Source organism: Typopeltis vanoorti, chromosome 5, assembly GCF_054136105.1.
Source record: "Typopeltis vanoorti isolate ZY-2024b chromosome 5, IOZ_Tvanoo_1.0, whole genome shotgun sequence".
Lineage (NCBI taxonomy): Eukaryota > Metazoa > Arthropoda > Arachnida > Uropygi > Thelyphonidae > Typopeltis > Typopeltis vanoorti.
In genome coordinates, this window is record NC_143553.1 from 97,430,553 (window position 1) to 97,457,075 (window position 26,523).

The 26,523-nt window shown below is 35.5% G+C and overlaps 1 protein-coding gene across 2 annotated transcripts in view; it reads right to left on the reverse strand.

Annotated features, from left to right (window-relative positions):
- The window catches only part of SAK (polo like kinase SAK), a 319,822-nt gene that overhangs the window by 23,646 nt on the left and 269,653 nt on the right, over positions 1-26,523 (reverse strand). For both annotated transcript variants that reach the window (XM_090392629.1, XM_090392630.1), the window contains 2 exons: positions 22,419-22,512; positions 11,122-11,412 (listed from right to left, as the gene is read on the reverse strand). In XM_090392629.1, coding sequence (XP_090248755.1) covers positions 11,122-11,412; positions 22,419-22,512 — 385 coding nt within the window. The remainder of the gene's footprint in view (positions 1-11,121; positions 11,413-22,418; positions 22,513-26,523) is intronic.

Consider the following 26,523-nt stretch of genomic DNA (forward strand, 5'->3'; position numbering starts at 1 on the left):
CAACCACAATGAGCTGCAACTACACCACTGCCATCTACCACCACTAGTATTTTCATAGACAATCACAAACATCCATGCCCACGGCGGGATTCAAATCAGCGACCTTTTGGCTGGAGAGTGGATATGCTAACCACTCAGCCAACCATACCGACTAAGACTAATTTTAATTATTTTATTTTTAATTGTTCTTCCACCAGAGGTCAGGTTATGTATAGTCAATGGTTGACCAAGGTAGTCATTCTCAACACACTATAGTATGTACCAATGTAGCATGTGATCCAGTGTCTGCTTGAGGATGGCCTTCATATAAAGGTTGAAACATTGAGTTTTATTTTAATATAATTGTTAGAACCCAGTCAGAGTTACATCTCTATGACTAGATTCTCACAAGTTGTCAAATTTCCCTGATATAATGGCATAGAGAACCCACTATCAAAACAAATATAAAGCAAAAAAAAGGACACTACAAAAAAAGGTCCAACACACAAAAGGAGGACAGAACATGGGAGTCCAGCATACAAAAGAGGCAGTACAGAAAGCAGTATATGGCATATGACTGAGTGAACACGAAGTAGTATGTAGCATGCAGTATCAGAAGAAGAAGAATACAGTAATCCCTCGATTAATGCGCCCCTGATTAGTGCATTTTCGATTAGTACGTCATTTTTTTTTCCCGATACCCAAATTCGATTAGTGCGCCTATATACATCTTAAAAATAAATGTTACAGATTTTAAAAATTTTCTATCTGTACATTTTTATGGCTAACTATTTTAAAAAATCACTCACCAGAATGAAATAATTTAGTTACTGATTTAAAACATTTTACAAAGTTATTTTTAATGGCATACTACACTACTTCCATGTACACACTATGTTCCAAATTTTTACTCCCAAAATTTATGTCGTCTACTATAGTACGTCCACAGATTCGAGACAATTCTGTGCATGTCACAAAAAGGAGAATCCATTCTGATAATAGGGTAATCAATCCATCTTCTGGGATGAGTTGTTTATTATTACACGTCAGAAAATTAAGTTTTTTTTAAAGAACATTGTAGTTTTTAAAGTGGTAACCATTTTGCTTGTATAACAGTTGGGAAATTTTATCTATAAAGCACGTGATTTTGCGTGTTGGTGACCAATTCGTATGTCCTTCATTTCTTTCTCCCCCTTCAATGATAATGTTCAAGAGTTAATTAAATCTTATTCTGAAGAATTGAGTGATTCCAACCTGCTAATTTTAGAAGCACAGCGGGAAGATCCTGAAGAATATGAAGAAAATTTAACCACTGATAGTCAGACAAAAGAGATTTCACAGAAATAATTTGAAAATATTTTTTTTTAAATCGAAGTTTTTAAGCAGCAATGCTTAGAGGCTGACCCTAGTAAAGACAGAAGCAGCAAAATTTGCATAAGAGTAGAAGAGGCAATAGGACCGTACCATCAGTTGTATGAAAAAAAGAAACAAAATGCCTGGCAAACTACGTTAGCTCAATTCTTTGCTAAGAAGTAGAATAATAAAATTTATATTCTGAATATGTTTTATTATCTTTCAGCTTCATGGTTTTCCTTTAACTAGGCCCTGAGACATACCTTAATTCTTTTATAAAAAATTAAGGTTCAAAAAAAGAAATTTGAGGAACGAATTATACATTTTCATTGGTTATTATATTCGATTAGGGCATTTTCGATTAATGCGCCTGTTTTAAAGAAAGCATTAGGTGCACTAATCGAGGGATTGCTGTATAAATAAAAAGGGGAAAAGGATAGGAAGCTCTTTGAGCATTATACTTTCAGCAGCTAATTTGGTTCCTTAGAGCAAAGAAGAATGAAAAAAGCATTATTCTGCTTGTTGTTTAATTTTGAAGGTATATCAGAACACAGAATTATAAGTAAATAATTATTTATTGAGTTATTGCTGATATTTCGCTGGTGTTATAACCAGCATCTTCATGGCACAAAAACGCAGTTTGTCACAGTATGCGAGACTATAACAACATGGTATAACAAAGGGAACTAGTTTAACAAAATTGTAGCAACAACTAATTAGGCACCCTCCATCTAAATATAATATATATAGTAGCAATAACACAAAGACTGAAGTCCTTTAAAAAAAAAAAAAAAAAAAAAAAAAAAAAAAAAAAAAGAGAGAGAGAGAAAGCAGGTACTAGTTATGTCTTAATCTGACTGTCTCCCAAATCTTAGGCAAATTTATACCGCCATATTTGTTGAGATTTGGGGTATGTTTCAGGGCTTCTGTTGCTTCTAAGAACAATCTCTCTGACTTGTAAAAGCTTCTGTGCAGTACTTTTTTTTTTCTTCCAGTTGATCCTGTGTGCAGGGGTATCCAAAGCATGGTCTGCTAGGCCCGACTTGCGTAATGATAGTGCCAGATGTATCTTTTATGTTCACTGATGCAGATGCCCACAGTTCTTCCTGGTTGACTGTAGTAAGCTTGATCACCCTGCAGTCTACTTTGTAGACTCCTGAATGTGATAAAGGAGGGATGCTGTCCTTGGGTGAACGGATGAGAGTTGCTAATTTGACACAGGGTCCGAATACAGTGTGTAGTTGATGTTTATTGAGAATTCTAGATATCTTTTCCAATGTGCCTTTAATGTATGGGATGGCGACTGTATTGTTGTAGTTCTCCGTGGTGGATAGTGGGAGGGGTTTCCTAGGAGTATATTGTTTATATTATAGCCATTGGCCAAGAAGGAGTGGCATAAGCGAGCCAGTTCAGAAGCAAGAGCATTGTCATTGGAACAGATTGCTCTTACTCTGTGGGGTAGTGTTTTTAAGATACCATACTGTTGAAAAGGATGATGGTGTGATTGTTTGTGTATATATCTTCCTGTATGTGTGGGTTTTCTAAAAACTGAGAATGATAAGGAACTTTCTGGAAGACGTGTGATTAGCGTATCCAGGAAGGGCAGACAGTTATTAGCTTCCAGTTCCATTGTAAAGTGGATTTTTGGATGTTGGCTATTTAAATGCACTAAGAATGTATTCAATGTGTCTGGGCCATGTGGCCAAATAGCAAGCATATTGTCAACATAGCGTAGCCAAAGTGTTGGTTTGTGAGTGGCTGTATTGATAGCTAGTTTTTCCTGATGTTCCATGTAGAAGTTGGCTGGGGGGGGGGGGGGGGGGAAGAAATGGCTGTCCCATCTAATTGTTCATACATTTTCCCTTTCCATGTGAAATATCCTGCACGTATTGTGAATTTAAATAGTTCAAATATATCAGGGGGAAAGTATGACTTTAGCAGATTAAGGATTTCAATTAGTGGTACATTTGTGAATAGTGAGGTGATATCAAAGCTCACCATTAAGTCTCAGCTTTTTAAGGTATGGTGTTCAAAAATACTTTTTAGGTGGGCAGAATTTTTGACAAAGGAGGGAGGATTGTTTGTGAGAGTGGCTAGTAGCTTGGCTAAATCTAGCCAGTTTGTATGTGGGACTATTTATACTATCTACAATAGGGAGTAAGGGTGTACCTTGTTTGTGAATTTTTGGTGCTCCATATATCCTGGGTGTTTAAACATGGAAGGGCTTGAGTATGTTTACTGTTTCTTTGAACCAGGAAGTTACTTTTTTCAGTAATTTATGCACCTTATTCTGAGGAACAAGGAATAACAGGTCATTTTGGTTAGGTATTCGTAACACTGCAGGAAAGAGACTAGTTGAGTTTTTGTGCAGAGAATTCTTTGTTTGTTGCTAACACCTGCTTTAAACAGCACAAAAGAAGATTGTACACATGGATATCACCTGATGGATGATACAGAAATCAAATTGACCATATACTTGGATAAAGAAGATGGAGAAGTGTAATTCAGTCTGTCAAGACTTTTCCAGGTGCAGACTGTGGAACAGACCATGAGTTATTAGTAGCTACAATACATGAAATTATGGAAACTGAAAACAACACATTGATCAGATATGATCTTGGAAACATACCAGCTGAATACAATATTAGTATATGGAACAGATTCAACACACTCAATTTGTATGAAAGAGAACCAGATGAACTATGGGAAAAGATTAAAGATACAATTAAAACAGAAGCAAAGAAGAATATTTCAACAGTTTGTAAGAAGAAAAGAAGTTTAAATTGCTGTCAGAAGATGCCATCAAAACTGCTCAGGAAAGGAGGAAAATGAAGGCCACAGGAAATTTGCATTTGAATGCAGAGTTTCAACAACAAGCAACAAGAGACAAGGAAAAATACTTTAACCAGGAATGCCAAAATAAAAGACCAAAACAAGAAAGGAAAAACAACAGATCTTTTCAAAAACATCAGAGACCTAACAGGGAAGTTTAGTGCCAAGGTGACAATATTGAAAAGTAAACACAAAGATATCTTATAGAAGCTGCAGACATTAAAGAAAGAGATGGAAAGAGTTATACAGAAGCCCTTTACAGAAAGGATTCCAAAATTACTGAGAAATTTGAAGAGCAGGATTATATACAGGCGCCAGTACCAGTGGAGAGTGAGGTGGACACTGCAACAGCTATCCAGTAAGAAGGCACCAGGAAGAGATGGAATACCTATTGAGCTGCTCAAAGCCCTGGGAGAAGAGGCAGTTAAAATTTTAACAGCTCTATGTCAGCGAATTTCGATCAAAACTAAATGGCCTAGGGAATGGAAAAAATCAGTTTATATACCTTTATTGAAGAAAGGCGATGCAAGAGAGTGCGAAAATTACAGAACTATAGCACTGATTTCTCATGCAAGTAAAGTCTCACTTAAGATCATTCAGAAAAGACTGGTACATTCATGAAGAGAGAGAGATGCCAGATGAACAGGCAGGATTTCGAAAAGGCAGAGGAACAAGAGATCAAATTGCCAATGTGAGATGGATAATAGAAAGAGCACAGGAATATCAAAAGAATGTTTACCTTTGTTTCCTTGACTATAGCAAGGCTCTAGATCATGTGTGTTAAGAACAATGGGAGTACCAGAGCATTTCATTATCCTTCTGAGGAATCTTTATTATGAACAATAAGCTACTGTCCAAACAGATCTTGGAGAAACTGAGTATTTCATAATAGGTAAAGGGGTGCGACAAGGATGTATTTTATCTCCATATCTGTTTAACTTGTACAGCGAATACATTTTAAGAATGCCAGGGCTGGAAGAGTCTTCAGTTGGAATTAAAATTGGTGGAAGAAATATTAATAATTTGAGGTATGCAGATGATACCACCTTGCTAGCAGAATGCAAAGAAGATTTGGAGGAACTTATGAAAGTTAAAGAAGAAAGTGCTAAATATGGTCTTAAACTTAACCTCAAAAAGATAAAAGTTATAGCAACACGTGAACTTAATGATTTTGAAGTAGATGGGAAGAAAATGGAAGCAGTTAACAATTTTGTGCTCCTAGGATCCCGAATTGATCAAGATGGTTATTGTACTGAAGAAGTTAGAAGAAGATTATTACTCGGAAAGAAAGCAATGACAAAGTTAAGCAAGATTTTAAAGCCTTGCAACAAAAATCAGAATCATGAAAGCAATGGTATTCCCTGTGGTAATGTATGGATGTGAAAGTTGGACCCTGAGAAAGAGTGAAAGAAGGAAGATAGATGCTGCATTTGAATTATGGGTTTGGAGATGCTTACTAAGAATACTATGGGCTGCAAAGCAAATCAATAAACCAGCGATAGACAGAATAAAGCCAGATTGCTCCCTCAAAGCTATGATCATCAAGCAAAAATTGTCAACTTCGGACATATTATGCAAGCAAATGGCAGTCTGGAGAAGATGATGCTTGCTAAAGTTAATGGAAGCAGGAGAAGAGGAAGACCAAGAATTAGATGGGTAGATGGAGTTAAAGAAGCAACTGGAATGCACTTGGAAATTCTGAAAGATATGGCCAGGAACAGATCTGAATGGAGAATGTATGTTCATAGAATCACCAGGAGAGTCGAAAACGACTCGATGGAATATAACAACAATATCCCGTCCTTTGAAACTGTTGTTATCAATAGCTTCTGCACTATACACAATGAACAGTTTATTAAGAATTTCAACGGACTTTTCTTTTCCTAATTAGACTTGGAACTCAATGAAAATCTGTTACTACATACAGACATCAAACTCAACTGATACTGTTGAAAACCTGAAAACTTAAAGATTTATTTAAGAGAAAAGAAGGGTGAAAAATTTCCCCCCTTTGTACAATGTTTATAATTTTATAACGTAACAAGGCTTATTTTTCATCCTACTCTGTTATACAGTAATTAGGGGTTTTTAAAAGTAAACACACACACATTTCTGGAAATGTTATTAATTTTTATATGTTTAACTGGTTTTTATTTGTGAAATCAGTTTCAACACTGCAATGTGGATGTTTCAGCATTGAGAAGATTACAGGTTGCCTACTTTATGTTAAAACACTGTCACCATCTGTCCTTATCCTTTTATCAGTCTGGTATTATAAAAAAAAAGTAATTTGCAGTAAGAAGAAGCTGATTTTTTCCTGCTTTCAGCATTGTAGGATCGGTTCTAAGGTTAAGGAACTAAATTTACAAGTTTTATTTAATCAATATATTGGTTAACTGTACAGTCAGTACATATCCTAGTGAAAGTCAACTCTTCTTACAGAAATCATCATTATAATGAAATTATAACAAATGAGTGAGGAATTCCAGCTCAAGTCACCACATGTTTTCAATCCAAAAAGACATTCACTATAGCAAAGGTTCTATTGAAGCTGACCAAAGAAAATCAAACATGAGGGGTAACAATTATGGTTTTCATTTCTTACCACCTGATATAGCAATTTTGGCAGTGATGACATTTCTATTCTTCTATAGTCAGAAGCAAAGTTATTTTTAGGTACACATCTATACATAATGCTTTGCTCTGGATGAATGAGTTTTGATGATATTGGTATTTGGGATAGTTACCAAAATGCAGGCATTTAAACTTTGATTTTAAATGGAAAAAGTTTGGTACTTAAACTATGCAAAGTACGATGCTCTCTTATCTCTATTACATACAAATAGTACTGTACCAAACTTCTGACACATTTAGCATATGTATCAGCTGTAAGCTGGCCGTAATGATAAACAACACTTGGCATATCATTATCCTTCCTTAATAAATGACACCAAGTGATCATTTTGCAAAGATGTATCATCAAGAGGGAGGTGCTCAGCATATTGAGAAATATCAATGTCGATATAGCAGTGGGAATGGATAGCAAGGCAGGCCTGCCATGTGTTATGAAAATGCATAAGAGAACTGGCAATGTCTCTGATATAGCTATTTCATCTAAGTCTCAGTTCAGTAAAAGTTTTGGTAAGGGTAGATAGTTCAATTACATAGAGGGACTCCAGGTCCCTTTATGTAATTAAAGTAGCAAATTTCAAACTAATCAGTATCTCAGGAGTAGTAGTTAAGATATTATATTATAAAAGTTAGTCAAAGGTGAAATTCAGGAATGGTTGGATAGTAATATGATACCCTACAGTGGGTAGTATGGCTTTGTGAAAGGTAGCAGATCTGGACTAAGTAATTTACTCACATTCTGTAATAGGGTGATAACAGAATTAGATAACACAAATATGAGAGTTCTCAGAAAAATCATCTATGGAAGTGAACAGATGACATCAATGGCAGAATTGAGAATTATGAAGGAAACTTACATTATTAGCATTCAGGAATATGTAAACATCACTAATCTTTGATGTCACTCAAACCAAATGGGAGAGGAAAGATTAGCATAGTAGGTATTTAATGCCAGAAAAAGACCCAAAGAAAGATCAAGATTTAGGTGGATTGATGCAGTTACAAGATATATAAGACCTGACAATATTACTGGTTCTGGCTGACAACAGACTAATTTGGAAGAAAACTGTTCATAGGTAGTTAGTAATAATGTAATGTAGCACTATCATGGTATCCTCTACTCCCGTTGAAGATATGTACCAGGAGTTTGATGATGGCAATGATGATGAAAGGAGAACTTATTATAATTCCAATATTTCATTTTATGAAAGAAAAAAGACAAAAACTGGTGAGATCTTTCTGAGCAATAAATACAAAATGTTATATTCAGGCAATGACAATCAAGAAAAAGAAGGAGTAGCCATAGTATTCAACACAAAATACGAGGCTAATCTTCTTGAATGGCAGTCAGTCTCAAGAAGAGTAATGTGGGCAAATATGAGAATGGGGAACTGGACAATGAGACTTATTTGTGCCTATGGTCCCACAGAAGGCTCTATAAGGTAGAAGTGGAGGAATTTTTTGAGGCTTTAGAAAAAGCAACTGACACAATGAAAAAGGAAAATTTGGTCTTTGTTGGGGATCTAAATAGCAGAGTAGGAAATGATTGTGAGACATACAAAAATATTTTGAGAAAATTTGGAGAAAAGAGCAAAGCTAATAATAATGGCAAATATCTGTTGGATTTCTGCTCAGGATATGGACTGGCTATTACTAACACCATGTTCCAACATAAAAATGTGCACAAATTCACATGGAGAGAAGAGGCTAGGAATAAGAAAAGTCTCATTGACTATGTTATTGTTGATAGTGATGTGTTTTCCCTGGTGCAGGACACCAGAGTGTACAGAGGATTTGAAATTGGAAGTGATCATTATTTAGTCTTGAGCAGGATAAAATTGAATTTCATATTGAAAAGAATAACATGTAAGAAAGTTTTAAAGCGAATAAAAGTTGAACAGCTCTCAGATGTGAACTGTAGACTAAAATACACAAACATTATTGAAGAAAAAATGAAAGAGTTTGAGAACAGGAATCAAACCTTGGAGATTCAGTGGCAAACTCTGAAGAAAACATTGATTGATTCTGCCAGAGAGGCATGTGGTGAGGTTGTGTGCAAGGATAAAAAAATTAGAACTCCCTGGTGGACACAGGAAGTTAAAGAGGCAGTGAAGGAAAAGAAGAAAGCATATCAAAAGTTCCTGGCAAATAAGTCAGCTTTTACTCTTACAGAATACAGAGACAAATGTAAGAAAGCTAAACAATGTGTAAAACTAGCTAAACAAAAGTCATGGGAGGACTTTGGCAAGAATATAGAAAATAAATATCAAGAAGGTGGCAAAATATTCTGGAGGTTGTTGAAGAAGCTTAGGAATGGAGGAAAGAGTGCTGTAAAAGGAATTAGAGATGATAAAGGTGACATGAAAACAGGAGAAAACTGTATCGTTGAAGTATGGAGTAATTACTTCGAAAAATTGCTAAATAAAACAAGCAGTGATAGCAGAGTGGTAAAAAACGCTCAACTGGCATACAGTCAGGAATACATATCCATACTTGGAATAGAAAAAGCCATCAGAGGCTTGAAATGTGGAAAGGCAGCAGGAGTAGATGATATTCAACCAGAAATGCTGAAGTATTTTGGTATAAAAGTCTTACAGTGGCTGCACCGCATAGTTAAGAAAGCCTGGACAGAGGGATGAATTCCTGATGATTGGAGTAGAGCTCACATAGTACTCATATATAAAAAGGGAAATAAAACTGCATGTAAGAATTACAGAGGTATTTACCTACTGAGTGTTCCTGGCAAGATCTAAGCAAGTATACTTGAGAAACGGTTGAGAAGAATTGTGGAAGAAAAGCTTGGTGAAGAACAAGCTGGATTCAGGCCAAATAGAGGCTGTCAGGATCAGATTTTCACTTTACGACAAATAGATGAGAAAGCATGGGAATATAACAAAGATCTGTATTTAAGTTTTGTAGATCTTGAAAAAAGCATATGACAAGGGGCCAAGAGAGAAGCTATTCAATACGCTGCAGTTATATGGTGTCAATGGGGCATTATATCAAGCAATACTTAGCCTTTATTTGAGTTGTAAGTCAGCAGTTAGAATTGATGGAAGTACAGGAAGATGGTTTAATGTTAAATCTGGTGTGAGACAAGGATGTACATTATCCCCTCTGTTATTCATTATCTATATGGATCACATTATGAAGGAATGTGGTATTAAACCTGATATCAAAATTGGAGCTGTTAATGTCAGCTCTTTGCTTTTATGCGGATGATGTTATACTTCTAAATAAATCCGCTACAAGTATGCAAGATTCTCTGACTAAATTGAATAGCTGTTGTAATAGATATGGTATGAAGGTCAGCAATAAAAAGACAAAGACAATGAAAATAGGCAGAATCATTGAAAATGTCAACTGTGTTGTGAATGGAGAACCTGTGGAACAAGTAAAACATTTAAGCTACTTAGACACGATTTTTACTGAAGATGGTAAATTAAATATAGAAATAGACAACAGAATCAACAAAGCTGGTATGGTGATAAGTCAATTGAATAAATTCATATGGAATAAGAAAGAAATTAGTCGGAACACTAAATTAGCTGTATACAAGACAGTGTTCAAACCAGTTTTAACTTATGGATCTGAGAGCTGGGTCAAAAGTAAAACACTTGACCAAAGACTAGAGACCGCAGATATGAGAGTCCTGAGAAAGATTAGAGGCGTGAACAGATGGCATCAATGGCAATATCATATTAAAAATGAGAATATTAGGAAAGAACTTGACATTGTCAGCATCCAGGAATGCGTTAGCAGAGCTAATCTCAGGTGGTATGGTCACTTAAATAGAATGGGAGAGGAAAGATTAGCAAAACAAGTGTTCTCTGCCAGGTTGGCAGTAAAACGACCCAGAGGAAGACCAAGATATAGGTGGATTGATACGGTACAAAGTGCCTTACACGATAGAAATATAAGATCTGATAATGTTGGAGTCTTGACAAGTAACAGACTGATTTGGAGGAAAATTGTAGATAGGAAGTTAGTAATGATGTAATTTTTTTCATGTAGTACTGTCATATCTTGTACACCCCTTGAGGGTACATGGCAGGAATTTGATAATGATGATGATGATATTTCATTTTAGTTGAGTGTTGGGTGGAGTTATTAATTCATGCAATGAATTTCAAAAGTGTAAACTAATGGTAGTTAATATACTTAAACATGCAAAACATCTTACAAATTACCACTTCTTACTCTACTGTTTTCTACTTTTTCCCTAGAATACTACAAACTATTTTAATATAGACAAAAATTTTCTAACAGATTTAATTTAACAGTCTTTTTAGGTAAAAGAGAAATGCTAACTAGAAAAAACATTACCTGTGAAGCCCATCCAATGCCACTGATAAAAACACTCCTGAGAATTTTCCCATTAGCAGAGGAAACTGAATATTCACTGGTATGGGATATACATTTAGTTTTTTTTTTAGTTTTATGTGTTTTGTAATTTGAAGAGTCGTGTTTATTATTCTCAAGTGGATTTGAATTATTACTATTCTTGCAATCCGTTAAAACAAAGGAGATTACAGATGAACCATTATTATTTTGAGATGTAGATACTTTTCTAGAGTAATGATGTGCTACATCTATTGAACTATCATAGGACTGGACCTAAAAAAAATCAATAAAAATTTTAATTTAAATTTTGACATAGTAACTAATATTAATTTGTTTAATTGTAACATTGTTTGCATCTGATTATTTATTGAGATTCTCATTCTTTACAACTAGCATTTAATTATATGTTTGAAATATATGTATAATATCATCAATTCTTTCTGTGCCTACTGGCACATAACACTGCAATGCTGGTTTTCCATCTGCCCCTGTCCCTCGCAGCTGTTCTTGCTTCTGCCCAGCTCTCCCATCTTGCCTCATTCATTTTGGATTCCATCATTCTTCTCAAAGTTGATTTTGGATGACCTCTAGAGCATTTCCCTTCTGGTGCCCAACTCAATGCTATTGGAAAATTGTTTATCCCCATACGAAGAGCATGACTGGTCCATTTCCATCTTCTTAGGCGAATCTTTTAATCTATTGACTTGGAGAAAGTTTTGTTCAAAAGTTCCTCATTAGTGATTGTATTTGGCCAGATCATTTTTAAAATTCTTCTTAAACATTTGTTTTGGAAAATATCCAATTTATTACTTTGTGCCTTGGTAAGTTTCAGAGAGCCATGTATCAGTACTGCTCGCACAATTATAGATATTAATTTTCACTTTAACTGTAATATTTGATGCTTTTCATAATTTATTTAATGACTTGAAACAGTTTAGTGCTTTAGCAATTCTTTGTAAAATGTCTTTGTCAGGAAAACCAGTCGGGAAACCTTGTTGATCCAAGGTACGTAAAAGTATCAACATCTTTAATTGTTTTATTTTTTAACTTAATTTGTTTATTTGAATTTTCATTTATTCGCATGATCTGGGTTTTCTTCTTGTTTATATGAATACCCACAGTGCAATGAGCAAAGTGAACAGATTTTAGCTGTAGGTCATTTAATTTGGAGGACAGGAGCACTATGTCATCAGCAAAAGCAAGGTCTTCCAGTGTGGATGTCTAGTCCCAATGTATTCCTCTCTTTTGGTGATTGAATTTTTCACAATCCAATCAATTAAGATTATAAATAATAGTCCAGGTAGAACATAACCCTGCCAACTCCAGTTTCTATGATAAAGAAGTCTAAGTTTTTCCATCTACTTCCATACAAGACTTGCTGCCATTATACATATTCTTGATAATGTTGAGAAATTTATAAGGTATTCCATATTCTTCTAATATTTTCCAAAGTTTCTCTCTGTCTACTGAGTTGAACGCTTTACTAAAATTGATGAAGTTTAGACAGACTGGAGTTTGAAATTCTATACATTGTTTGATTATATTTCTAAGAGTGAATATTTGTTGAATGGTCCCACAACCAGTCTGGAAACCTGCCCGTTCTTCATGTTAATAAGTTTTTGATTTCCTTTTTTAATTTATTAATTAGACTTTTTGTAAAAACGTTTGCAGGAATTGAAAGCAAACTTATTCTTCTCCAATTTCTGGCACTTGGTCAGATCTCTCTTTTTTTTTTTTTTTTGAATTTTTATAATTACTGCTTCTTTCCATTGTTGAGGTATTTTTTCTGTCTTCCATATTTCATTATATAAACCTTTGTAATTTGGTAGTAGTTGTATTAAGATCAACTTTTAACATTTCAGCATCGATATTATCATTTCCACATGCTTTGTTAGATTTCAGGGCATCGTTGACTTTGCCCAACAAAATCTTGTCTTCAAAAATGTTCGAAGTGGGAATTACACTAGGTGTAATATTTTGCACTGGTTGGGACCCAGTATCTACCTTTACATTCAAGATTTCATTAAAATATTCCATCCATCTTACTTCAATTTTGCAGTCAATCATCAATAACTTTCCATGTTTGTCTCTAATGGAGAGAAGAGTTGCTTTTTTTTTATTACTATTGATTCGTTTTATAATCGGATAAAGTTGTCTAATTTGTCCATTTTCTGCAACATGTTGTGCTTCTTTTTGCTAATTCATCAATATCTTTTCTCTTGTCGGCTCTTGCAGCTCACTTTATGCTTTTATTTAGTTCATTATAACAATTGCTATATACTTTATATAATCATTCTGAATTCGTATTATTCATTAATGATTTAATCTTTTTTTCTCTTTTCAACAATCTTCCAAGTTTCTGCAATTAACCATTCTTTGTATTTCTTTTTTCTTCATTTACCAATTATATCTTCATCAACTTCATTGTAGGTGTTCCTGAAGTTTTTCCAATATTCTTCTTGTTTCTATAATCAAATAATTTTTTACAAGAAGGAGTGATTAGCCCTTTGCCCAAGCTCCGAAGGAGACCTGACTATCATCCCTGGTGACTGGGTCTCCATTTATCACCTCTTACGATACACAGGAGTGCAGTTGGGGTATTCTACTACCCACCCCAACATGGGGGGGAGATATGTATATAATATGCTATATCTTATATATATGCAACACACACACACACACACACACACACACACACACACACACACACACACACACACACAAATTCTCACTGTCAATCAAGAATATTTGATGAAATCAACCCTTCACTTAGCCAACACAACAGCAGCAGGAGGTTTTTATTTATTTATTTTATAATCAATCCCACATACAATCTTTCAGAACCTATAGCAAATTAGTGCCACCATGTGTAGGCAGGGTTACCCTTGTCCACACATGGCAATGTGAATCTATTAATGTTTTTATTGAAAAGCTGCATAGAAGGCAGGAAAGAAGAAAATTTAAGGCTTGCAGTTGATGTAAAATGAATGTTAGACAATGCATGTTATTGTTGGTTTAGAAAAATGAAGGCTGGAGTAGAGGATGTTGGTTCTATGGAACAGGCTCATGGAAGTACCTGTAGAAAATGCACTAAACAGGAATGTACAGTGACTCACTCCAGTCACTGTCTCATAGACAGAGTGGAGTGAGTGTTGGAGAGGGATTGTAGATTATCCAAATTGCTCTCTTTTGTACAGCTTCAGAAATTTTCAGGAGATTTTTAATGTATATACTGAATTTGTACAGAATTAATAGCTGGACAAGTGATGTCTTGAGCAAAAAAAAAAAAAAGGATCACAGTAAGCATTTGGAGGGCGAAGAAGCTACAGATGTTATGTACTTGTGCCAGGAAAGGCTACAAGCGAATGTGCCAGCCTAAGAAATCAGATATGGTGTCTTGCATGACAAGTTATATGCCATTAAATGTAACGGGGAAGTGAACTAACTTTTTTTTTTTATGAGAAGAAAAGACAGGACTTGTTTTGATAGCACTGAAAGTGAATAGATTGCCATAAACCCAATGAAGAGGTATGATCAGGTAGAGAACAGTGTTTAAAGCACTACTCTACAAGGTGTGGCTATTAAATAACAAGACTGGTTGCAAAAATGTGGTTTATTATTACAATTGTACAACTTAATTGTTATCCCCTTCAACATACTCCCCTCCTCTATCTATACACAGTTGCATACAAATTTTCCATTATTAGGGAAGCAGTGCTACAAGCCATCAGGTGTTATCTGCTTGAGCTGCTTTTTCCTTTACCTCATCCACTGACATCGTGGAACAGCTGACAGCAGAGCCAGACTTGCAGGAAAAGTTCATCACATGTGATGAGACGTGGATTTTCCAGTACAATCCAGAAACAAAGAGACAATCGATGCACTGGAAAATTTCCACATCACCGAGAATGAGAAAGCAAGAATGAGCAAGTCTCAATGCTGATCGTTTTTTTTTATTTTTTTTTATTTTTATTTTATTTATTTTTTATTTTTTAAATCAATGGTGATGTTAAAGGTTTTTTAAATCAGTGGTAATGGTTGAATGGATACCAGAGGGTCAGACAGTTAACCAACATTATTATCTTGAGATTCTGGCCAAGCTGAGATAATGAGTGAGGAAGAAGAGACCTGATCTGTGGAAGAACAATGCTTGGATTTTCCATCATGACAATGCTCTAGCCTCCAGTGCACTGTCTGTAAAGCAGTATATGGCTGATAAGAAGATCCCAGCATTGGGCCATCCACCTTACTTTCCGAACTCAGCTCCACGCAACTTTTATCTTTTTCCAAAGTTGAAAGTTACATTGAAAGGCACCCATTTTCAGTCAGTGGATGAGGTAAAGGAGAAAACTACTGAAGCAGATAACTCCTTATGACTTGCAGCACTGCTTCCAACAATGGAAAATTCGTATGCAACAGTGTGTGGACAGAGGAGGGGAGTATATTGAAGGGGATAACGATTAAGTTGTACAATTGTAATAATAAATCGCATTTTTGCAACCAGTCTGGTTATTTAATAGCCCCATCTCGTATATTTTGAAGCTTAGGATATATGTGCGTTGCAAGGGTTTGTTAAAGGATTAGAAAGAATGGACCATGCTGTCATCAGTAAAACCGTGAAAAAGTTTTGAGGTAAGTGAGAGGATGTCATTTATATACAGGAGAAAGAGGATAGCCAGTATAACAGAACTCTAAACATACCAGCTTTATTGGACAAATCTGAAGAGAGAATACCTCTACCAATATACAAGTAATGAATGATCGGTGAAAAAAAACTAGATACCAGTTATAAAAGATAGAAGAGGAGAACATAAAATGGCAATCTGCTGAGCAGTGGTCTATGAACCTATCAAATGCCTTAGAAATGTCAAGTACATATTTCTTCAAATCTTCCGTAACATATATTCAGAGTTGAATGGTGTAGACAAGATAATCTATTGTGAAACTTGAACGGCAAAATCCATTCTGGTGGTCACTGATTCATTTATGGATTTCCAGGAGATGATGAATAGTTAACGATCTTCTCCATTATTTTTTTATTTTTTTTTATGATGGGCCCATATAAGAGAGGTTGGCTGGTGAACCTATAGTACTTTAGTACTGTATATGGGTAGTGGGATGGGAAAGGAGGAACTTGTTAACATTCGATTTGAAAGCCTGTATATTGTATTCCTTGGGAAATACCTCAGGGGGGGGGGGGAAGACTGTTCTACAGTACAGCAGTAGCAGGGATGAAGGAGGAAAAGAAACTTTTTCTGCGGGTTTCAAGGTGTACTGTGAAGGGATGTTGGGAGGTGGCTGTACGTGTTCCAATGGGTTTAGTACACAGTGGGGGAATTATTGATGTTGTTTCAGATGAGCATTTTCCATGAAAATATTTGTAGAATATACAAACTGCAGAGACTAAACGTCTATGTGAAAGTGGGGGGGGGGGGGGGGGGAGCGAGTCGGTAAGAGATGGATCATTTATCAGTCTAATTACTTTCCTCTGTATTGAGTCAAGCATTTTGAGGGAGCTTTTAGGAGCCCCACTCCAAATGTGAGAACAGTATTCAATAGCTGGGCAGATTTGCAATTTGTATAAGGTTAACAGCTGTTTTGAAATGAAGTAATGCCTTTAGCAAAAGAGAAAGCCCAGTTTTTTGGAAGCTGAGGATGCAATGGTTGTGATGTGTTTATGCCAGGAGAGGCCTGATTTCATGGTAATTCTGAGAAGAGAAATTTCATCTTGTCTGGGGATTTGAGTGTTATCAAAAATAATACTGGGGGAAAATGGTTCTTTTTTATGTGGGAAATAAGACAGACTGGGTTTTACTGGCATTGAAGTTGACGAGGTTATCTGAGCCCCATCAGAGGATGTTTTGGAGGTCTGCATTAAGGGAAGTTGTGGTTGATGTTCTGTGGGTTGAAGTGAGTTGTGTAGGGTAAGGTTTATCAAATGAAAGGGAGGAGTGCAATGTGCTGTCATCTGCAAAACTGTGTATTGGGTTGGAGGTCAACTGAAGTATAGAAGGAAGAGGGTCAGTGAGAGAACTGAACCTTGTGGGACCCCAGCATTAGTTGAATAGTGGGAGGATAGGGAGCCATCTACCATTACACATAATGTGCATCCAGACAGGAAGCTGGCAATCCATCTGCAGAAGTCCTGAGACAGTCCAAATGATGTAAGTTTACTTAGTAGGCCTTTGTGCCAGATCTGATCAAAGGCTTTAGAGATATTGAGTGCAACTAATTGGGATTCGCCAAATTTTTCTATGGTATATGTCCAGAGATGGGTGATATATGAGAGCAGGTCACCTGTTGATTGGCATTGGCAGAATCTGTACTGGTGGTCGCTTAATAGTTGGGTACCTTCAAGGTAGAGTAGTAGTTGAGAATTGATGGTTTTCTCCATCACTTTAGATAGGATTGAGGTGAGTGAGATAGGGGCATAGTTAGATGGCAGCGATTCAACCCACTCCCTTTTTGGGAATGGGTTGAATATAGGCCAATTTCCAAGCTTTGGGATATATATATATATATATATATATATATATATACTCCACTGGTGTGTGTATATATATATATATATATATATACACACACCAGTGGAGTAGGACAGCATGTACAGACAGAATAGGACAGGAGTCAGTTCTGCTGCACAGAACCTTCAGGACAATTGGAGGAATGCCATCAGGGCTAGGGGCTCTTTTTTTTTTGTGTCCAATTTTGACAACAGGTTTATGATCTCTTTCTGGCAAAAGGATACAGGGGGGCATTGTATGTTGAGCAGTTGGAATGACTGGAGGAACATTTGCCATTGTTGGTTATGCGTGCATTGCAGGCAAAGTGTGAAGCCAGGAGATTAGCTTTTTCTGTGGGTGATGTTGCAATTGAGCCATGAGGATACAATAGGAGTGGGAGTAGTGTAGGGCAAAAGTTGCGACCAATTGCTCTGGCAAGAGACCAAAAGGCATGGCTGACATTAGGACAGGCTGCAAGTTTCCTGCTTTTTTGCCCGTTCAAATTCTGTTTTGGAATCATTGATAATTTTTTTACATCTGTTTCGGGCTTCAGTACAGGCCAGTGGTGTTCAACTTTTTTTACTACATGAGGAACTTTTCTATAAAAAGTTATTTGGCAATCTACTCTCTTATATAGATCACGTTCCCTCAACCTGATTACGCACAAATAAACAACTAAAAACTTTGTGTATTTAAAAATTTATTTATTTTATTTATTTTAATACAACAAATATTTTAACACAAAAAAAAAAAAAAAAAAAAGGAATAAAATATTTCTGTATTTTGGAAAAACCAAAGTTCGAAAAAACAACAGATTGATTACAAACTCACAAGTTACAGGAAATGCTGGTTGATTAAAAAAAAAAAACTTTGGAACTCGCAATATTTCCATAGTCAAGTTGATATGAAGTGGCCAATCACAGACAATCATCCAAATGATCATTTGCAATTTGGTTTCTTAATTGAATTTTTATGACGTTCAAAGGGTGTGCTTAAGGGTCAAAGCTGTATAACTGAGAGGAGACCTCCACATAGCCTTTAAAGGAATGCGGAGAACCAACCAGGGTTTCTGACCTAATGTCCAATCCTCACCTTCTCATGGTGCACCCTGTTGGGTATCTACTTGGATACTACACAAACGAGGATGGGCTGGCAATTTGGGATTTAGCTGACCAAATTGTATTCTTATTGGTTAAACCAAAATAAAAAATGATGGTACGACATGACAAAATTTCATGTCGGCTGGGGCTTTGCCCGGTTAAACAAGGACCCATTGTTTTCGCCAGGGAACCAGGGCAAACAGTGAAAAGTCAGCTACTGGAACAAATCTGAAAACAAACCCCAACTCAACATCACCAGAGTTAAAGATACTATCAACATACGAAGCCTGAATGGCAAAGAAATGGAGCTAACTGAGGAATTAGATAAGTACTAGATCGACATAATAGGGGTGACTGAAACAAAAAAGACAAAAACCGGTGAGATCTTTCTGAGCAATAAATACAAAATATTATAATCAGGTAACAACCATCAAGGAAAAGAAGGAGTAGCCATAATATTCAACACTAAATACGAGGCTAATCTTCTTGAATGGCAGGCAGTCTCAAGTAGAGTGATGTGGGCAAATATGAGAATGGGGAACTGGACAATGAGACTTATTTGTGCCTATGGTCCCACAGAAGGTTCTACTAAGGTAGAAGTGGAGGAATTTTTTGAAGCTTTAGAAAAAGCAGTTGACACAATGAAAAAGGAAAAGTTGGTCCTTGTTGGGGATTTAAATAGCAGAGTAGGAAATGACTGTGAGACATACAAAATTATTTTGAGAAAAGAGCAAAGGTAATAATAATGGCAAATACCTGTTGGATTTCTGCTTAGGACATGGAATGGTTATTACCAACACCATGTTCCAACATAAAAATGTGCACAAATTCACATGGAGAGAAGAGTCTCATTGACTATGTTATTGTTGAAAGTGATGTTTTCTCCCTGGAATTTCAAATCCTCTGTACACTCTGGTGTCCTGCACCAGAGTGTACAGAGGATTTGAAATTGGAAGTGATCACTATTTAGTCTTGAGCAGGATAAAAATTGAATTTCATATCAAAAAGAATTACATGTAAGAAAGTTTTAAAGAGAATAAAAGTTGAGCAGCTCTCAGATGTGACCTGTAGACTAAAATACACAAAGATTATTGAAGAAAAAATGAAAGAGTTTGAGAACAGGAATCAAACCTGGGAGATTCAGTGGCAAACTCTGAAGAAAACATTGATTAATTCTGCCAGAGAGGCATGTGGTGAGGTTGTCTGCAAGGATAAAAAAATCAGAACTCCCTGGTGGACACAGAAAGTTAAAGAGGCAGTGAAGGAAAAGAAGAAAACATATCAAAAGTTCCTGGCAAATAAGTCAGCTTGTGCTCTTAGAGAATACAGAGACAAATGCAAGAATGCTAAACACTGTGTAAAACTAGCTAAACAAAAGTCATGGGAGGACTTTGGCAAGAATATAGAAAATAAATATCACGAAGGTGGCAAAATATTCTGGAGGTTGTTGAAGAAACTCAGAAATGGAGGAAAGAGTGCTGTAAAAGGAGTTAGAGATGATGAAGGTGACATGAAAACAGGAGAAAAAGATATCTTTGAAGTATGGAGTAATAACTTTGAAAAACTGCTAAATGATGCTTGAGGAAGTTTTACGTCTCATCTCCGTTTTTACATTCTAGCGTGGTTAGCCAAGTGGCTGTGCACTTCGCAACCATACGCTTGGGGAAGGAGTGTCTGAGATTCGATTCCCATCGGTGATGTGAGGAGCTGAAGGATCTTCCTCAGCCATAGCCAAGTTAGCCACTCTTGGGCATGGACAGTAGAGTTTTTCATCATGAAAAAGCAGACAAACCAGCCTTGAGAACTCAACACCACTGCAGACATAGGATACACCAGGGCGTTGGACTAACCACCTTATCCTGTGAATGGTTTAGGTCTAATGATTAATAAACCTTCGACACTGCAAGGTAAATGGGGGAAAAAAGGAAGATGAGATGAGATTACTGGTCTTCTCCTCCGGATGACTGAGAATCCATCCAAAGTTTTGGTAATTACAATGCTGCACTTCTTTTTCTCATCTTTCAAATCTTTCACTACACAAATTAACAAAACTTCTATTATATCTACTTCTACCATCCTAATTTGTGATCTCCAGCTATTCTTCTGTCGGATTCTGATAATCTTGTTTACTTCAATGCTAAAATATTCAATCTTGTCCTATTTCTTACACAAAAAGAACTCTATTCATCTAGTTGCCAATGACAATACCCAAATCTCTAGCCTAGATCAGATTTCCTCTTCTTCTGCTTGATATAAATATACCATGAGTACTGCCTCCTTAGAATCCAAGAAATAAAGTTTTTTGTTTTGCTTCAGGTGTTATGGGGCAAAGGTCCCCACTACCAGTCCTTGCCTGAAGATACTTTAGGCACAAACTTTGTTTCTCACACTTGGATAAAAGATTAAATTAAATATATAATTAATAGTCTAACCCAGTGCTTCCCAAACTTCTGGATGTCAGGGCTCCCTTTGGAAAAATTTAAATATTTCACGCCCCCCCCCCCCCCTCGGAAAAAAAATCGTAATATAGACATATATTATTATAATATTTATTGTATTTATATTCAATACAATACAATATGCAGCGAATATTGCAAAATCAAATGCAAATATTATATTTTTAGCATCTTACATACACATTTGACATGGCACATTATCTCATATTTTTATATAGATATATTGTTATTGTACATTTGCAGTACAAGCACATGAAATGTAAAACGATTAGTAATAAAGCAAGAATTAAAAACATAAAAGAAGTTTAATAGCAATTTAATGTGATGGATGTGTTTCAATACTGCTACACAAAAGTCAATATCAGGTGAAACATTTGAAAGTGAAATTCTTAGATTTCTGCTTTGAAATGAAACTTACATGAATAAGCATATATTTACTAATATTCATTAGGCGCCAAAATACGCAGGAAGCAAAATTTGCAAACATGCACCAATGTGTGCTTTTTTTCATTAAAATATAAAAAATAACAAAAAAAAAAATAAATAAATAAAATAAAATAATAAAAATTAAATACGTTTCTTTTAAGATAAAAAAAAACTACTTAGTCTTTATAATGACTAAATTCATTATTTCATGGCTCCCAATGGGATCCCGGCCCATTTGGGAAGCACTGGTCTAACCAAGTGAAAAAATTTCCAACATCTTTCTCTAATCCAGAGTAATTTAAGAATAGGGTGTGACACCTTTTGGCAACTGGTATATGGAAATATGACCTCTGCATTGTTTCAACCTTGGTAGCACCTCTGGGTCTGGCTCCCACTGAAGAGATCTCAATAAAGGTTGAAACCAGTCTGGGTAGTGACCCTTCCCATAATGCATAGCATTATACATGTCTGCAAAGAGATGTGCTTTGCATTATGGGATACTAAGGCAAGTGATGTGAAGTCAGTCCACCTTTGCCATGAGTTTCCCCAGTCATGAAGATACTTCAGGCATAAACTTTGTTTGCTTACACTTGGATAAAGGATTAAACTATATATATATAATTTATTGTCTAACCGAGTGAAAAAGCTTCCGTCTTACAGAAGATAAATGTCTACTCTTGTGTGAAGTAGGAAGGAAAAAGAAAAGTGATTGATATATAACAACTAGTATTCAATAATTACATTTCTGTTGGTGAATGCATTTTTCGATAAGTCAAGAAGAAAGACATACTTACAGAACCTAAAGCTGGAGCTGCACTTGAAATGATTGAGGGTACTGTACATTCATTTTCTTTATTATTACCAAGTAGAGAACTGATAATAGGCCTCCTAAAATAATGAGATATATACTATAGTAGCAGTACTATTATTAACAATCCCCCATCGCACAAACACATTAATTTTGTCTTCACAAAATATGAATTTCATCAAAGAAACAAAAGCATGGAAGTGTTTACCATGGCAGTTTTACCAACCAAAACCAATCTGGCCTTTTTTTGTTTTGTTTTGTTTTTGTACAGACATTCTTTATGTATTGTGGCTAACATCACAACAGAAACCAAAAAATGGAACAATGAATTAATATCTCGTTTTGCATATGCCGTGGAAATGTTTCACTAAAACAAATGAAATGCTACAAACAGCTAATAGGAATGAGGCTCTGTCCAGTACAAATATAATTAGTGATTAGAGCACATTTTAAAGAGAAGAACCCTGAAATGGAAAAACTGAAAACAAACAGCAGCACTGAACTGGCAGAGAGATGCTAGAGTTAAGAGAGAATCAGAACTTGGTAGTTATCATGATCACTACCTGCTTACTGTGAAGATGGTAATCAAGGAGAAAATGACAGGAAAACAGAAAGTCTATAATCAAGAAATCTTTCAGGAAAGGATAGCATAGAAGATCAAGGCTTTAGGAGTCAAGATGTAAAAAAAATGACTTAAGTTGGTAAGTTGAGAGAATTTTGAAACCACTATCCTCCAAGCAACAGATGATGTCTGGCAGAAAGTCAAAGGGAGGTCAAATTAAGAAACATGGTTCAGCCAACTAGAAACCACTGAAATGAGATCTGTGAAATTGAAGGAACAGAAGGCAAAACCAGATGAGGCAAGCAATGAAAACATGAATAATTTTTGAAGTAAAACCATTTAAAAACAATTATCCAGAAAACTCAGATGGTTTAGACATGTTCACAGAGTGAAAATGAGAAATATCCAAAGAAAGCCTGGCAAACAAGGTCTTACATAATTTCTAAAATTATATAAACAAAGATTGAGTTTCATAAATTTTGAGTTATAACACAAGTTGAAATATTATATCCCCCCCACTCCCTCAAATGATATGGCAAATATGATTGCCTCACAGTTGTATGTTTCAAAACATGTATTAATCTGAATGTATTAATTTTTTTTTGTATAACTAAATATTTAATCTTAACTATATTAAGTTACTAATACAGTTTATAGAAAATACATGATATAATAATAATTATTTGTAATTAACCGACATTCATGAATAAACGTACAAGAAACTGCATGTAACTTATATTGTACTAACTGTCAATCATATGAATGAAATTGCTATTGGATATTACCCCAATCTCTCCCTTGAAACAGACTTGCTTCCTCCTAAAAACCAAAGTTTGAAAAACAATGACTTCAGCATTGTTTATCCTACATTATAATATTAATTTTTTTATTCTATTTGCATGCATTTTTTAAATTTTCCTTTTGAATGCAACAAGCAATACTATGTCCAGTCAAATCATGTGATACACCTTTGTTTAGCTATTACCTTTTAGGTATGTCATATGTTCCCTTTTGTTCAATTTAGATAAAAGTATTTAATTATATTTTATTTATTTATTTTGTGTGTGACCCATCGCTCAGTAGTTAAAAGCCAATGTACAGATATAGGGTTAGTTGAAGAATGAAAAAGGACGGCTGGAGTGTAACTAGAAAATTACAGCTACTTTATTTTCCTTGGAACAGGAGTATCATTTTGTATTAGCCATCACTCAGTAGTTAAAAGCCAATATACAATTAGTTGAAGAATGAAAAAGGGCAGATTGGGTATAACTAGAAATTCATTGCTACTTTATCTGTTTTCCCTAGAACAAGAGCATCATTTTGTGCATTAGTGAATGAGCAATACCCAGTTCACATACACAAGCATCATGAACACATGACCAGTATATGCAATTCTGTATAGTGAATGCACTGTATTCAGAAAGCAAATTAAATTGATATCATTGTACCTAATACAAGCAGCTGATAAAGATTTGGCATGCATTTTCTCTTTCTTGTGAATGAATGCTCTTATCTCTCTCTCTCTCTCTTCCCCCCCCCCCCCCAGGCAGAACAGCAACATTCAGAAACAATGTAATACTATTTACAGAGACTTTCTCAAAGAGTTTAGGATTTCAAATTTTAGGGTCCAATTCCTGACAGAATTCAGAAAGTGATATCCCACAGGGAAGCTAAATATAATTTTATATCATTTGAAATAACGTCACATCACACAGACAAGGCATGCTGAATTACACATTAGTATAAACACTTAAATTTTACAGAATTAAAACAAGAGATAACATTTCAAAAATCATTAAAGTTAAAAAAAAAAATGTTGGATAAAAGAAGCATCTACTTACTGCTAGTGATAATTACAGTAAATCACTGAAGCCAAAAAAATAAAAATACCTGAATTCATTTTCGACAAATGTCATAAATAACAATTTCATCATCATCAAATTCCTGTCATGTACCCTCAAGAGATGTACAGGATATGATAGTACTACATGAAAAATTTACATCATTACTAACTTCCGATCTACAATTTTCCTCCAAATAGTCTGTTACTTGTCAAGACTCCAACATTATCAGATCTTATATTGGTTTTCCTCTGGGTCATTTTGCTGCTAACCTGCCAGAGAACACTTGTTTTGCTAATCTTTCCTAACCCATTCTGTTTAAGTAACCGATTAGCTCTGATAACGCATTCCTGGATACTGATAATATCAAGTTCTTTCCTAACATCGTCGTTTTTAATAAGATATTGCCACTGATGCCATCTGTTCATGCCTCTAATATTTCTCAGGACTCTCATATCTGCGGTCTCTAGTCTTTGGTCAAGTGTTTTACTTCTCATCCAGCTCTCAGATCTATAAGTTAAAACTGGTTTGAACACTGTCTTGTATACAGCTAATTTAGTGTTCCGAATAATTTCTCTCTTATTCCATACAAATGAATTCAATTGACTTCCTACCATACCAGCTATGTTGATTCTGTTGTCTATTTCTATATTTAATTTACCATCTTCACTAAAATTCGTGCCTCAGTAGCTGAAATGCTTTACTTGTTCCACAGGTTCCCCATTCACAACACAGTTGACATTTTCATTGATTCTGTCTATTTTCATTGTCTTTGTCTTTTTATTGCTGACCTTCATACCATATCTATTACAACAGCTATTCAATTTAGTCAGAGAATCTTGCAGAGTAGTAACGGATTTATTTAGAAGTATAACATCGTCAGCATAAAGCAAAGAGCTGACATTAACATCTCCAATTTTGATATCATGTTTAATACCACTTTCCTTCATAATGTGAACCATATAGATAATGAATAACAGAGGGGATAATGTACATCCTTGTTTGACAACAGATTTAATATTTAACCATCTTCCTGTACTTCCTTCAATTCTAACTGGTGACTTACAACTCAAATAAAGGCTAAGTATTGCTTGATATAATGCCCCATTGACACCATATAACTGCAGCGTATTGAATAACTTCTCTCTTGGCACCTTGTCATATGCCTTTTCCAGATCGACAAAACTTAAATACAGATCTTTGTTATATTCCCATGCTTTCTCAACTATTTGTCGTAAAGTGAAAATCTGATCCTGACAGCCTCTATTTGGCCTGAACCCAGCTTGTTCTTCACCAAGCTTTTCTTCCACAATTCTTCTCAACCGTTTCTCAAGTATACTTGCTTAGATCTTGCCAGGAACACTCAGTAGGTAAATACCTCTGTAATTCTTACATGCAGTTTTATTTCCCATTTTATATATGAGTACTATGTGAGCTCTACTCCAATCATCGGGAATTCGTCCCTCTGTCCAGGCTTTCTGAACTATGCAGTGGAGTCACTGTAAGACTTTTATACCAAAATACTTCAGCATTTCTGGTTGAATATCATCCACTCCTGCCGCCTTTCCACATTTCAAGCCTCTAATGGCTTTTTCTACTCCAAGTATGGATATGTATTCCTGACTGTATGCCAGTTGAGCGTTTTTTACCACTTTGCTATCACTGCTTGTTTTATTTAGCAATTTTTC